At 38.6% G+C, this 16924-nt stretch overlaps 1 protein-coding gene across 1 annotated transcript in view; it reads left to right on the top strand.

Annotated features, from left to right (window-relative positions):
• The window catches only part of ptprr (protein tyrosine phosphatase receptor type R), a 55616-nt gene that overhangs the window by 2602 nt on the left and 36090 nt on the right, over window positions 1–16924 (top strand). Inside the window, exon 2 of the mRNA XM_030149300.1 lies at window positions 4093–4397. Within this exon, the coding sequence (XP_030005160.1) occupies window positions 4093–4397 (305 nt within the window). The remainder of the gene's footprint in view (window positions 1–4092; window positions 4398–16924) is intronic.

Below are 16924 nucleotides of genomic sequence, written 5' to 3'. Positions count from 1 at the left end.
TTACTGTGTGTTTGTTGGGGGAAGCGTTTCCCCACAGAGTTACTGGGTCAGCCCTCTCCATCTCCACCTGTGATTGGCTGGCGGCTGCCACTGAGGCGAAGCAGAGCAGACTTCTCTGTCCAATCAGATTGCGGCTTAGCTCAGCATCATTCATAGCAACCAGGACGCTGTCACTAGGGAGAACAGAAGCCAAAGAGACAGACAGAGGCTGTGTCAGCTCCTCAGACACATCAGTGCTGACCCATTCAGCTTTTTGGTGCTCAGGCCTGAACATCATTACAGGGAAATGGCATTGTTTACAGGAAAACGCAGCAGTCACACAGTATGACTTTCATCATTTGTGCATTGGAAGTTTTTACTGTTGCTAAATGTATATAGTTATTAAATGAATGAACCTACATGATTTTCTAATCTCTAACTTTCAGTAGTTAACGTCTTTGTTAATTTTGCCACTAAGATCTTTTTTGTGCAGGACCAGATACTTTACTGACCAAATTCCTGGGACACATTGAGTTCAGGTGCTTAGTTCAAGCTGCTGGGCTGCAAAGTGATGATGACAAATATTATACTTTTACACAAAAATAGGGCATCATGTTATTTGGATTAATCAAGGTTTTGCTCTCTGAAAATTATTGGAAAAAATGTAAATTGCAAAATCAAGATTATTTTGGATCAACAACAAATCTAAATGCAACCTGTTTGTTTCTTGTAATATATTGTGAATTTGTTATAGCATATAGTGTAACTGAAGAAAGAATATTTTGTACCCATGTTTTATCCTAAACCAATCAACCCTAATCTGATATCACTCTATCATTGAAAAAAATTAAGATTAAATTTTTTGGTCATATTGCCCAACTCTAGTTGCAATACATGTCATTGCAATAAATGTTTTTATTTTGTGTTCAGGGTTAATTTTGTTTTTACTGTCATTTAAAAATGCAAGGTCTCATGAGTATAATATACATTTTTACATGATTCTTTTCAAGAACTTTCATGGCATGACCTGGGAAACTGGCTTCGGGATGAGTTATTCTGGAACGACCATGTCTGCATCACATTAGAAAATACTGTCTCAGGCTGTTTCCTTCACGATACTTCTTTCTGACGTGCTGCCAAGAAAAATCTGGTCATATTTTCTGTTATCAGACAGTGTGGCTAGACAGGCTGTCAGATTTGTTTTTTCCTCAGTCTTCCTTTCAGTGTATTTTCTTTCAGGACGAACATCAGACTCTCACAGATGCCAGGACTTGTGGTCTGCTCAGCTCAGACTGACTGGAGATCAGGCAGGAAATGTCTCAAACTATATAGGATGGACTTATGGCTGAAGTAGTGGTCCATTAGATCCAAGTCAGATAGAGTCAGAAGTCCTGTCTGGACCAGCAAGTGTCATATTAACAACTTGTGCAACATATTGCTAGATACAGATTTAAAAAAAAAAAAAAAGCAAAATGCAGTAAATGTTAATGTGATTGACCCAGAGGCAGTAACACCTTCTGTGAGCTCCTCCTTCCGTGTTAATTCTGAATTTCAAGAAATAATTTAACAGAGAACTGACCATGAACTGGTTATCAGTATCTAATAGTAATATCAGGCCACATTCTGACCAGACTGATCTGATATTTAGTTAAAGGTTGTCAGGACCTAAAAAACCTGATTAATAGGGTTAGGGTAGTCTGCAGGTGGACATGAGTGAATTTCTGGTGCATTGGAAATCTGAAAAAATAATCAAGAGGTGATGAAAGTAGTCAGTGCATGCAGGCCATGTTTAAGGAATGAATAAAAATGTATCTTGTATAATGTTAATATAAGCTTATTATCTCTTTTGCATCAATACCCTGAGCTACATTAAGTCCCCAGAAGTAATTTCTTTGTATTTTCAAGAGGTAAACATTCCTCCAACATATTGTGATTTACCTTTATAAACACTGCTGTATGAAACAATAGGAATTTGTATATACATGGATTTATTTTCTTTTTTCAACAGTAACAAACAGAACATGGTAGACCCAGACAGGACGTTTCAGGTCATAGGTAGTCACAGTTGGCAAACCCAGAGACTATAACCGACACATGACGAAAAACTAAATGTCCATAAGGCAGGGTACTTCCTCGTCTACTTTATACAAAATCTCTTATAAAAATAGTAGAAATGATCACAAACAACATACGACATGAAAAGGCCCTATATTTTATGCAACATACAGTCACAGAAAAAAATATTAGACCACTCTTGTTTTCTTCAATTTCTTGTTCATTTTAATACCTGGTACAACTAAAGGTATGATAGGAATGATAACAAAAATAGCTCATAACAGTTCAATTTCAGAGCTCATATCTAGCCATTTTCTATGTTTTCTTGATAATAACCAAAATCACTTCAGTTCTTACATCAATAGCTATAGAATTGTACTGCCAAAAACAGTGCTTTTAGGCATTCCATGTTTTCTTTTCTGTCTGTTTTAGTCATATGATACACACAGGAGTTAGTACTTGATTGCATAACCATTGTTTTTGATGACTTTTGATGGTCTAATAATTTTTTCCGTGATTGTATTCAAGTATCTGGTGCCACTGTGTTATGGATGGGACTTTTGTCTGATTCAGGAGAACATGGTGCCTTAAACAGAATGTAAGCATCCTGTAGAGTTGCCTTTTATATTTCCCAGTGATAGTGGCATTTGTTAGAAGCATGCTCTGTGTCACACTGAAAGGATCTCATCAATTACAGATATGTATTAAAAGGAAGAAGCATCTTTGTACATCAGGACTTCCTGTCCATTCCGTCTGAAGCTGAGTGTGAGGCAGGATGCTACTGGCTAAAACGGACGGCACTCAATAGATGTTTTTTTTTCTTTTCTCACAGGTTAAATAAAGACTCAGAATGAATTATGCAGTGATGCTTATATTCATCACGGCTGGCTGGGTTGAGTCAGTGTGCAGGGGTTCCCTCTCAGCGTGCCTGCAGACTGATGAAAGCCTCTGTTCTGACCAAAGATGCTGTGACAGCAGTGAGACAGACAGATGGGATGTCCTGTCCAGTATGTCTCTGTGGGAGCTGCTGAATGTGCTGCTGAAGAGGAGGACAACCTGCTCTAAAAATGAAAAGGAAGGAGAGGATGTTCTGCAGCCAGAGGCAGACTTGTATAAGAATAAGTTGGCAAGAATAAATAGTGGAGCCTCTGTGTCCTCTTCTTCCTCTTAGTGGAAGCTCTGTCCTTTAACAGCAGCATGGGGAAAAAGGATTCATATTATTTAGTTGTCTTTACAAAACCAACAACTGGTAAAGGTCTGATCATATTCTATTAGACTTCTAAAGTAACATTACTGGTTGTATCCTTCACTTTGCTATTTGGAAAATGTACAAAATATTCATTTGGTACTGCAGTTTACTTGTATTTTTATTGCTGATTAAGCAGTTAGCTACTTTGATAAATAATTATTGTCTTGCCAAGTGTAATGTTTTCTAATCTCACACATGTGTGTTTCTGTAATTTGGACAGAACTATCTTTATGGGTCAATTTCATTTCATAAACTGAGCAAACTCCACCAACTCCTAAAAGTCCTGTGTAGTGACTGATGCCTTTAATAGGACACCTCTAATTGCTCAGATTTTTAAGAGGATTTCAGTTTGTTTGTTTTTTTGTTTTTCCTGCATGGATCATCAGCTGCAAAGTCACATGCTTTAGAATTCCATATTAACATGCTACCTGGTACACTACAGCAGTATGCGAGATTTTACATAAATATGGATAATCAATAAACATACTAGTAAAATACACACAATATGCTGGTGATGTCAAATGTGACTGTTTTCACTCAACTTCTCCAATATTTTCATGATTATCTAGTGATGAGACAGTTTTTTTTTATATACATAGATATATAGACAGATTATTGATGGTTATAATGACCATCATCATTCTCCAGAATCTGTGAGATGCATTAGATGGGTCTGTGTTCATTTTTATATGCAGTCAGAGTATCCTATAGTATGTGATTTCATTAGTATGGTTTGATTTAAAGTGGTTGATGTTTTTTAGACTTGTAACAAACATTTTCTCTCTTGTTTTTCTCTTTTCCTCCGTTAGAATCATCCTCTGGTGATCGTGAGCTGCGTCTCTTCCCGTCTCGCCACTCCAGTCGTCTCCTTCCAACTCCACATCCTCATTCCAATGCAGAAGACAAGGCAGAGTCCCGCCACCTCCACCACCATCATCACCATCATCATCACCATCATGAGGCCAGGTTAGCCAAACTGATGCCAGCTGCTCTCCTGGAGTCGAGGTTCCAGCAGGAGCCTGGCAGTCAGCGAACCCTCAACCTACTGGCACAGCCGCACCAGGAAGTAGTGCCAGAGCATGTGGAGGTTTCTGCACGGCATCTGGTTACTGTGGTGAGTGATCCATGACTGGGTGAAAGACAGACATGACTTTTTTTTATATATAAACTTGGCAATCAGGGTGGGGAATAATCTGGTACAAGTTAAGCTTTATTGTCATGCTCATACACACAGAAACTCACATAGTTATGTTGTATAGTGAAACATATAACCACACAAAACCTGAGGTAAGAAGCTTTCACAGAGTATGGTAGGGGAGGTCCTGATGCTCCAATACCTACTGCAGTTTGCTGAAGATACCATGAGGAGGGTCTTATGAGTGCACCATACTTAACAGGCCTGATTTTTCAGGGGCAGTGAAGAATTTTAGTGGCCCTGAGAATTCCATGCATGTTCACATTTGTCCATCTGTCAACAGGAGAAGCAGAACCTACAGCTTAATTATCAGGAATTATCAACAAAGTTGCCAAATGAAAATGTTTTCATTGTAGATTTCTGTAAAATAACTTCAATGTCATTGTCAGTGAGGGATTAGCTTCTGTTTTTGTCTTTCCTCAAGGTTGTGGTTAGGTTCTATAACAGGTTTCCAAAATGCAGGGCTTTGGTGCAGACAGAAGTTTACATCTTGACTCCTGTGAGGTTTAGACAATGTTAGTGATTTGGACAGGGTATGTTTGAAATTTGGCTTAAATGTAAAAAAAAAAAAAATGCACCGCGTCATTTTTAACAAGATGTTTTGATGACTGTATTAAAACAAACCCTGGTTAACGAAGTGCTCTCACTTCCTAAACCTACCCATATAAAGTATTGCATAGTCGACATGAGTTGAATGTAAATTCTTGGAGACACGGTTGGAAATCTCCACTAGTGATTAAAACACTTTTCTTCAGAAACAATGATATTATACAGGAAATACAATGGCTACACTTTATTCTTGTGCCTCTGTGTTTCTGATCTGTTTTGGAAAATCAGTGGAAGTGGAGGACATGGGTAAAGGATGAAACCATTACATTTAGGAGCAGATCCATTAAAAGGGGTATTGCCTTTTTTCTAGGCTTTTGATTGAGTTACTAGACTGTGTGGCGTTGGTGCATGTGTCTGCTCTGCCCTTATACACTGATGGACCTAATCTTATCATTCCACCATCTTCCTTTGACGCTTACAGCAATATTTCAAGACCCCCTTGGCCTGAAATCTACACATGTTAAATATCTAGGAGATATTGTAGAGTGATGTGTTTTCCATTGTGGACTCATTGTTCTGATGGTTTGATAAATGGGGGGTCGTGTACCCCCTCACAAGGGTTACAGGCGAGTAATGCAGAGTGGGTCAGATTAGACAGACAGGAAGTGAATGATGGATGAGGAGTTGCTGATGCATCACAGACTTGTCTGTAGCAACAGCATAGGAGGAGACATCCTGCACTCCCAGTTGCTATGGCAACGCTAATCATCAGTGTGTATGTGAGACCCACTTACCTTCACAATGGCTGGTTGCATAACTCTTAGATAAACAGCAGCAACCTTCAGTGTGACATTGAGACGGAAAGAAATGAGAACAGACAGAAAAAGATGTACAGAAACAAACAGGTGGACAGTAGTTAAATATGAAGGAAACAGAACTGAGCAGTGACACAGAGACAGGTCTAGAACACTTTATTGTCCGCATTCACTGCTCAAATGGTTTGTGTCCTAGATACTGAACACTAACTCTGTGTGACTGCAGGTTCTCTGTGTATGAGTCAGCCGCAGCTGTGTTTACAGTGTGCAACAATCACTGAAATACAGTTAAAATGGAAATATGAAGCTGAAAATCACTGAGTGACCTCTAGTTCTGTTGAGCCGATGGAGAAATAATGCACAGAATCCAACAAACATGCAATACCATTAGGAATTTTCCTTATGTTTATGATAGGTGTGTAGAGTTTGAAGACCTGCAGTGAATAGTTGATTTATTAAATCATTGATACTCAGATTAGTTGCATGATTTGGTGACATGTGCTGATGATAGACAGTTTGACAAGGGCAGTGGAAAAATAATTTAATAGGTGTTCAATATTTTTACTTAAAGGTGTAATATTTAACATTTGTCCATGTTTGTATTGCTCTGTATTCTACTTTGTTAATGCTTGCAGACTATGGATGCTATCAAAAACTTAAAGTTCTTTACATAGAAATCCATGTAGGGGCATTTATTGTGTAGGCAAATGAAACAGTTGGAGAAGATGCTTGTTTGTTAAAGAACATTAATGATTCTATATACACTACCTGGCCAAAAAAAGTCACTATCAAAAAAAACGGTCACACACTCTAATATTTTGTTGGGCCACTTTTAGCTTTGATTATGGCATGCATTCGCTGTGGCATTGTTTTGATCAGCTTCTTCAGTGTCACAAGATTTATTTCCATCCAGTGTTGCATACATTCTTCACCAAGATCTAGTTCTGATGATGGGAGAGTCTGGCTGCTCTATAAAGCCTTCTCCAGCACATCCCAAAGATTCTCGAAGGGGTTCAAGTCTGGACTCTGTGGTGGCCAATCCATGTGTGAAAATGATGTGTCATGCTCCTTGAACCACTCTTTCACAGTTTGAGCCCAATGAATCCTGGCATTGTCATCTTGGAATATGCCCGTGCCATCAGGGAAGAAAAAAATCCATTGATGGAATAACCTGGTCATTCAGTGTATTTAGGTCAACTGACCTCATTCTTTGGGCACATAATGTTGAACCTAGACCTGACCAACTGCAGCAACCCCAGATCATAGCACTGCCCCCACAGGCTTGTACAGTAGGCACTAGGCATGATGGGTAATCACTTCATCTGCCTCTCTTTTTACCCTGATGCACCCATCACTCTGGAACAAGGTCAATCTGGACTCATCAGACCACATGACCTTCTTCCATTACTCCACAGTCCAATCTTTGTGCTCTTTAACAAATTGAAGCCCTTTTTTTTGAGTTAGCCTCACTGATTAGTGTTTTTTTCCCCTCAGCTAACTTCTGGCCGAAGGGGTATTGTAATCGTTTTGTCGTCTGTGTGTCTGTCCATTCAACAATGTAATCGCATTATCTGAACAATGCTTTAAAATATCGGCACCAAATTTATACTGTGGATGCATCTTGGCACGGAGCAGAAGCCAAATGGCAAATGGCATCAAATGGAGACATGCCCACCAAATTTATACTGTGTAGCATGGCTTGGTTTTTTGGGGTGATATGTTTTCTTGAAACAGCCTTGTGCCGTTATAATATCTGAGTACTTTCAAATATAAATATGTATGTAATAAGTTTTACATGAAGACAATCTCATCTAAATTATAGGGCAGTAACTTTCAACAGAATCTTACACTATATTTGGCTGTGGAGTGTTAAAAGTGCGCAGCATGTTATGTTCTTAAGGCTACACAGGTGTTCAGTCCCAATCCCTTGAGTTCCCTTCACCTTGTGCGTGTGGAAATGCTCTTACTTTCACTATTAAACATAGCCCTGAGTTCTACTGTTGTTTTTCTTTGATTTGATTTCACCATACTTTTAAGTGATCACTGATTACGATCAATCAGGAATTTTTTTTCTGAATACATTTTTTTCTCGAAGACAATGGTTCCCCGCTATCTTTCCAGCTTTTAATAATGCGTTGGACAGTTCTGAACCCAATTGCAGTAGTTTCTGCAATCTCCTTAGATGTTTTCTCTGCTTGATGCATGCCAATGATTTGACCTTCCTCAAACAGACTAACATCTATTCCACAACCACGGGATGTATCTTTCGGCATGGTTGTTTTCAATTCAATTCAATTCAATTCAACTTTATTTGTATAGCCCAATATCACAACAAGGTTATCTCAAAGGGCTTTACAGAGTCAGTTAGAGTAAACAACAGTCAAATGAACAGCAAGAAAATGAGTAGTGTCCAGGGCATCCCCCGTCCTTAGACCCTCCTTCTCGGCAAGGAAAAACTCAAAACCCAGTGGGAAAAGGGAGAAACCTCGGGGAGAACCACAGTGAAGGAGAGATCCACTCCCATGGATGGACAGGCTATAGATGCACCAGGACTGATGGACGTCCATTTGCAGATGTAGTTCTAGTCTACAAGGATGCAGTAGGGTGGACACATGGGGGGTCCATCCCGCTGGATGAGACAGGCAGGGGCGAGGAGGCCCATCCACAGTGGTGAGGCCGAGGACGTCCATCCAGACAGGTGGGGGAGGGGGTCAGGACACAGGACAGGGCAGGACACAGATGGGTCAGCGCAGATCCTGCCATCATTGGCTCCCAAGTGGTTACAACTGAAAAAGTAGCCACTCCCCCGGAGGGGAGTGGGGAAAGGGGACATCGGGTGAATAGCACTGCACAAACTAAGTTGGCTAAATATTAAAATGCTTTATGTTTATGTATGAATGTTTAATGCTGCGTTTCCACTACGTGGAACCAGCTTGACTTGGCTCGGCTCGGCTCGGCTCGGTATTCCTGGAGACCGTTTCCATTACAGGATACTACTGACTTTACAGTACCTGGACGTCATAGCGATGCGGCGTGTTACTTCCGTGTCGTCTGCTCAGAGAGTTGCTGAAAACTCGCTCGTTGCTGTTGTCTTGTCTGAATTTTTACGTCGGCCACCAAAGACTGAATCTCCTTGACCGACCATGGTGTAGTTTTGGGCTGTTATCATGTGGATTAATGTACCACTATTATACTGTAAACTTCCGCATCTGTTTTTTGTAAAACGGCGGATCACAGAGAAAACTGTCTGACCAATCAGTGGTCTGCAGAGTTATACGTCACAGTTTAGTATCGCTTGGAACCTTGGCAGAGGTGATACCAAAAAACTAGTACCGGCTACCAGATTCCAGGTCCTTTTTCATAATGGAAACGCAAAAAGGCTGAGCCGAGTCGAGTCGAGCCAGTACCACACAGTGGAAACGCGGCATAAGAAATGAGAAGCTACTCATTACATAAGTTAGGGTTAAACAACTTGTTGCCAGCTGAAAGATAATCGCTTATGCAGTAATTATCCAATAGGAGGCTCGTACCTATTTGCTTAGTTAAATCCAGGTGGTTGGCCAGGCAGTGTATGTTCCTTTATGAATATATAAGGTCTGGAATCCCATTAAAGGGATCTTATAATAGAAGCAGTGGCGCAGAAAGGGTCCCCTGGGGCCCCAAGCAAAAATAAATAAATAAATAAATACATACATACATACATACATACATACACAGGTGGGGGAGGGGCAATTTGGACTCAAGGGGCCCCTTCAGAGAATTTGAGACAGCTAGTTGTTACTGCAACTTCTCACTGCTGCTGTGTAGTGAACTTATCCTTTAGACTGTTTGTGTCAAGTCTGTTGGTCCTTTGGGGGCCCCTGCTGGCTTAGGGGCCCCAAGCAGCTGCCTGCCTTGCCTAATGGCAAGCAGCACCACTGAATAGAAGTGAGTATAATATAAATAATTATGTTTTCATTAGTGAAACAGTGTGTGTCCTGTTACCTAAAACATGTAAAACAAGGATCTTTCATGATATTGCAGTTGCTACAGAGTAGAGGAGTTTTCATTGGAATGCAAACCAAAACTTCTTCTGATCATAAAAAATAAATAAATAAAAATAATAATGGTAATTGTTTAGCTCATAAAACTGTTGATATCATCAGTTTTAACATACAGATTTAAAAGAAATGTGTGTCCACAATCTGGTTTTGAAGATGGGAAGTACTAAAAAGTCAAAACATCAAAAAAGGTCCATATCTGATGTGAGTAAGAGCATCTCACACTTGTTTACTGTGCAAAAAAGAAAACAAACAAGTAGCTCAATTTGCAAAATGGTGAACTATGTATTTTGCATAATTGCAGAACAGTGTAATTCTACTCTACGGCAAGCCATTACTTATTTATGGCATAATTTTAGCAGATTATTCTTTTTTTTTCTTGTAAATCTTCATGACTCTGGTGTCAAGTCACACTGCCAAGATTTCCACAATCCTCTGATGGAACAACCTAGAGTGTCACTGTCACAGATGAATTGTGGGAGTGAAGACAGTCTGGTGAAACTACCGCCGGAAATGAAAATTCAGATGTGGGTGGTGGGAGTTTATAGAAGGTTTGTCTGTTTGTTTCAGTGGTGTGTTTGTCTCCCACTGGGTCTGAATCTGGTTCAGTCTTCACACAGGTCAGGATCCAGAAGTCACCATTTCCACAAAGCTGGAACTGTACTAAATACTAAATAAATAAATAATAAATTTTACTCAAGTACTATTGCTGTGCTGAAATTGCACTTGAGTAAAAGTTGTATTTTTCATTCATATTAAAGATTTAACACCTTTGCACACCAAAGTCATATTTTTTATTGGCTTCTTTTTAATCTGTCATCTGATACATCTTGTTATGAATAATTAACACATCAGACTGAGCCGGTTGTGTTAATTATTCAGTGTCATAATGAAGTGTGGAGGTATGTTGGGATGTGTAAAACTACACTGGAGGTATTTCCCCAGGCTGTCTGTAATCTTACATTTGATATCGTGGCTCCTGAAAGCTCTGAGTTCTCCTCCCTCTGACTGCTTCTGTCCTCATTCTGTTTCATCCTCTTCCATCATCCACCTCAATAATATCATCAAACAACTGTATGGAAAAGCAAACCAATTCTGAAAACTTTAATGACAGATGAAAGTTGTGGCATGGTCTGCAGATGTGATAGACACATCAAAAGGCAGTTTTTGTTTTTTTAATTTGTGATGAGATTATTGTGTGATGAGAAATACTGACTCCTTCACTATAGCATCAGCAAAACTATTGGTTGTTTCCGTGGATGTGTGCAGATATGACTCATGTTTCTGCAGGCTTTGAGGCTTCATTTGTTACTTTTTTCCCCCACATTTTTCTGAGGTAAACTGAAGAATACCTCTAATGATTTCTAAAAGTTTCAAAGACTTTTACGTTTTTGGATGTCTGTGTGGGGTCTCTTCAGATATTCCTTTCTCCCACTGTTCAAAGACATGCTTCTTAATACGTTAAGTGATCAGTGTAAATCGCCTGTAGGTGTGAATGTTCGTCTCATATGTCAGCCCTGTTATGAACTGATGGCACATCCAGGGTGTACCCCACCTTCGCCCAGTCGTAGCTGGGACAGACTCTGACCCCCCATGGCCCTCTCCAGGACTAAGCAGTTTGGAACATAAATGGATAATCACATTTTTACAAAGAGTCATTTTGTGTCACTGCTAATACTGTTGGCCATGACTATATACCCTTTATTTAGCCAAATTAAATCCTGACTGACATTAAAAATGTCTTTTTGAAGAGTAACCTGCTCAAGAGAGTAGCATAAACACAACAATAAATCAAGACACAACAAAGAAACAACTGTAATGCTTAAAACAAATAAATAATTGTCCAGTTACTGTGTATATGTATGTATGTATATATAGACATTATTGGCTCAGGGCCATGACAAAATGAGTGCCATACCATGGCTTGTAAAGTAAAAGGTAAAGGTTTATGTAACAGGAATAAATGAAATATACACATAACAAAAGATAATCAAATGAGGTGTGAAGGTCAGCATACCGGTGGTGTAAGGTGCAGGTCAAATGTAATTTAGAGAATGGAGAGAGAATAAAATAGTAAAAGAAGGTCAAGATGAATAAAGGACAAGTTCCATAATTTCAGTGCAAATTTCTGTAAATCATTCTATAAAGTAGGGGCAAAAGTGTTTTTTTTTTTGTAATTAATTAATTAATTTTTAAAGACTCTTGAATGTGGGAAACATCGTATGTAGGGTGTTTTTATACATTTGAAATCCACATTTACGTTTGATGCAGGTTTTGTAAATGGTTGCCTCTGTCATTCAAATGATTAAATGATAACTGGTCTCCATTCAGCCTCAGCCTCTACTGAATGTGGTTCACATTCATTCAGGTCTTTGTGTGTACTACAGTTCACTTCTATGTCTTTTTATTTTGAGCAGTGGACTGGTTGTGTTGGCATTTGGTTGCACTAATGAGTATTTGTAAAACATTACCTCCATCACTGGATATAGGTCACCCTGCACAAAGTCTGATGAATAAAACATACACACAGTTCATGAAAAATGTATTTGAAATCTGAATTTAAAAAACAAACCTCAGACTACGCAGAACAACTCAATATTTTAGCACCAAACTGATTACACTAATACAACATCATGCCTCGTAGGAGATGCAGAGACCCCTCATGTCACCAACTTCTGCTTCTCCTCCTAGTTTTAAAGAAAATGTTGATCCCAAACATTTAGGTTAGATTCATATCTGGATTACAGACAAATCAACAGTGTGTTCTTTCCTCACTGCTCCAGCTTCAGTCTGTCAAGATGTTGAGTTTACTCATTGTATGGTGTTTCTGGTTCTAAAATCTAATATTATACTATGGAAATTACATTATTCAATCAAAATACGTGGTGTATGTGTTGTGTGTGTGTGTAAGCGAAGGGAGACTGAAACATATTAATTACTGCATTAATTATCAAGTGGAAGGATTTGAACTATTTGTTTAGTTAAATCTAAGTGGTAGCTTTAGTTCAGAGTATACTGATAAATAATAGTGTTGTTGTTTAAATATAGATTATATTTTATCATATTATTTTTAAGGTTATCATGAAATATCTGGTTTTAATGTCACACATCATTTCTTGTGGAAAATATTTGACTGTAATAGAATTTTTTTAAAAATTATGAATATTATATTCCAGACAATAGTTTTAGTTGGACTTGTGATGTGTTTTTCAACCCACTCCGTCCCCTACTGCCCTTTCCTGCTTTTATCAATGATAAACCGCTGTGAGGCTCAACACTGCCTTACATAACCCCATTCTCTCTCTTTCTGTGTTAATTGACTTCCTGTTTGTGGTCACATGACCTGTCCCTGCAGGCTGTTAGCGTTCCATCACATCACTATGACAAATACGTCACTAATGGACAGAGAGAAAGAGGAGGACCGTTTGTGACAGAATCACGTCCCAAAGGACTCTGACAGATGACAGTCAGGATTAGTTTCTACTCATCTATACATGGCTCTGTTTATGGGCATGGAAAATACTGATGTGACTTTGTCTCAGTTTATTTATTTCACTGTGATCAGAAGGAATGTATGAGCTGGATAAAGTGGAATGTTTCATTTTTGATAAGTTTTGCGTGCCTGAACCTCTTAAATCTTTACAGGTTCTTACCATAGACCATAGTTGATAAACCCTCTGTGATGTCTCACGTTGGTTTGTTTTCAACATGACATACTTCAAACTCTTACCATGTTGTGGCCTTATTTGACTTATCTGACTCCAGCTGGAAAAAGAGCAAAGAAACATTAACTTCCTGAAAACATCAACTACACTGACTAACTATAATGTTAAATGCCACTCACCCAGGTTGTTCATCAGCTTAAACCAACAGTGTTTGATAGTAATTCATAGTGTTTAATAACAGTAATGCTGTTGTTGTGGAATGTATAAACACAGACATGATCACTACCTGAGGTAATTTGGTTCGATGGTAGACATTATAGTCCAGTAGGAATTAATACTAACATCAGCTAATGGCTAAAGCTCAAAGAACAAACATCAGAGATCAAAATGTCCAACAAGGCAGCCAAGCCATCTCAGTCAAAGCCCACACAGCGTAGCAGACAGAGACGACACTCACCTGTCAATCACAGCAGCTACTCCTTAATTATGCAGAGCTTATGCAGAGGTGAGTTACATAAAAATTTACTGCCTTTATAATCACAGAGTAGGAAATGAATTATGGAGACCAAAATCATTTGGGCCAGGCTGTAACCAGGGTTATTTCAGCTGTAAAGTTTGACTCACTTTTGGAGACAGCCCCCAGTGGCCATTTCAAGAACTACAGTCTTGACCATCTGCATTAGCCTAATTTTACAGTCCTGGATGTTGCTGCTTGGTGCTTTTGTGAAGTTTGTTTTGGGATTTGTTTTGTGATGAGAACCAAGCATTTTTTTAACAGAGACATTACAAAATAAGGAGCAAGCATACATTTTTTTAATTGAAAATCATGGTTTTAATTAGAAATGAGTGCTAAATTTGTGTGTGCATTTTGGGCAACTCCACCACAGCTCAACTAAACCTTGGAAATTTGTTTCTGTAATGCATTGTATTTTCAGTTGTTAGAAAGTTCAAAGAGTTTAGACTGAAACTTACCTTTTTACTATTATATGCGTAAGATGCATAATTATATAATTAAAAGGCTAGAGCTTGACTTGCAGATCCAACCTCTATGTTTGAAGATCATTAGTATCTGCTTATAATATCTCATAATCAACATCATTATTTAATTAGGAAGATAAGTAAAGTAATTGCAAATTTCAGCTCTGTTATGCTGAATAAAGTGAAATTTATTTTCTTGAAAGCTGAGTGTGTGAAAGGAGGAGTTGTGTAAGTCCCAGATGGTCTGAAGTCACCTCCCACCCCTGCACCACATGCCTGCAGCATACCACTGTGTGTGTGTGCGTGTGTGTGTGTGTGAGTGTGAATGTTTGTCTTACTGTCTTTATGAGAACCAGTTCACAGTAAAGACCAAACTGAAGTGAGGACCCAACCTAGAAAATTAAGACATTATATCTGGTCCTCACCTTCACAGATATGTTAGAGTGTTCAGACTTATCTTTAGTTCAGAATGATGGTTGAAGGCCAGTGACTGAAAACTGGTTGTAACACACACAAAACTATTGCCTATAAAGTTAAAATAAAACATCACTCCACATGAAATGATTGTGACAATATCATTTATTCTTGATAGATAAAGTGTAACGGGAACTCAGTATGTAATCATTACGCCTGTTCAAAGGTGATTACTGATGTGCATTAATATGAATAAAAAGAGGAATGTGGCTGAAAACAAAATTATTCCAGTTTTATGGGCAACACTGTATTTATAGTTATCAGTTCACATGCTGAGTTGAATGGGCCGAATGATGCACATAAAAATTATACAAACTTTTACAGATTTTGTGATGAATGAGGCATGAAATGAGTGGAAATGTCCATATATTGCAATCCATTTTTTCTAAAAAAAAAAAAAAAAAAAAAAAAAAAAAAAGCAAAAATAACTAAAAAAGCACCCGGAGAGCGCAGACCCCCGCCAAAGCAGATCAGTGCCCCCCCTCGATCACCACCAAAATTTAATCATTTGTTCCTTGTGCCAGTATCAACATTTCCTGAAATTTTCATCCAAATCCATTCATAACTTTTTGAGTTATCTTGTGCACGGACAGACAGACAGACAGACAGGCAGACAGACAGACAGGCAGGCAGACAGACAGACAGACAGATAGACAAACCAACGGTGGCAAAAACATAGCCTCCTTGGCGGAGGTAAAAATTATGATGTCATTTTGGGTCTACACCCCAAAACCTGTCTTATCTTACATCAAGAGAATATTTGGACATCTCTGTCACACCACAGTGCTACACTTACAATGGTATCTTGCAGATTTGACCTTTTTGCTCCTTATTGTGATTTTGCTAATATCAGGGCTCTTGTAAATGTGTCATTTGTGCAGATTAATGTTGAATTTCATGGTGTTCACTGTTTACAAAATGCATAGGTTTATTTGAGTTGTTGCTGAAGGACATAAAGACATGGAGGCTGATTTGTGTAGCTCACAGTACATACATGTCTAAAACAGAGCATTAAAACATAGAACACGAAAGCAATGGAGTGATAAGGAAAAAAATAAAACCAAAGAAGGAAAAAGTTGCTTAAAGTAGGGCAGCAAAATTAAATAAAATGATAATGAATAATTCTATGTCGTACTCAAATATAATTTTCTAATGTAGATTTTCCTTGGAGATCAGAAGCTATGGCTGTAGTGTATAACTTTCAGTATGAAAATGAATTAGTACGATGTCAACATTAATTTTCTTTGCACTGTCAATGTAACAAAATGTTGTGATATTTTCTTGTGTTACTTAATTTTACCGTTTTCTAAAACTAGTTTTACATATCCCACTGTTGACGAAACAGAGATTTTAGAATCATTCAAGCTTCTGAGATGTGAAATGTTTTGAGTGAATATGTAGTAAACCAGACAGTTCTTTGTGGTTTTTCCTCAGCCCTCACTGCAGGGTATTGTCTTCAGTTCATCGTCCGTCTGTCCGTCCGTCTGTCTGTCCGTCTGTCCGTCCGTATGTGCAAAAACTTTGGTGTGGACTGAAGGCCGAGGGTTTTCAAGCATGTTGTGTTACTTTATTTGTAGAAAATGCAACAAGAAGAAAGTGATGGTAGCAAGACAAACAAGCCTTCACAGACACTTAGTACAATATTCAGTTATTACCTCTGCCAAGGAACGGCAGAGGTTATGTTTTCATCGGGGTTTGTCTGTCTGTCTGTCTGTCTGTTACCAAGATAACTTTAAAAGTTATGGACGGATTTGGATGAAATTTTTGAGGAAATGTTGATACTGGCACAAGGAACAAATGATTACATTTTGGTGGTGATCGGGGGGAGTGATCTGCCTTGGTGGAGGTCTGCGCTTTCTGAGTGCTTTTCTAGTTTTGATTGTAATTAGTATCATGATAAAAAGTTTCCCCAACGTAAAAAAATA

This window comes from Sphaeramia orbicularis, chromosome 12 (genome assembly GCF_902148855.1).
Source record: "Sphaeramia orbicularis chromosome 12, fSphaOr1.1, whole genome shotgun sequence".
In the NCBI taxonomy this organism is placed as follows: Eukaryota; Metazoa; Chordata; class Actinopteri; order Kurtiformes; family Apogonidae; genus Sphaeramia; species Sphaeramia orbicularis.
This window is presented reverse-complemented; position numbering and strand designations above follow the sequence as displayed.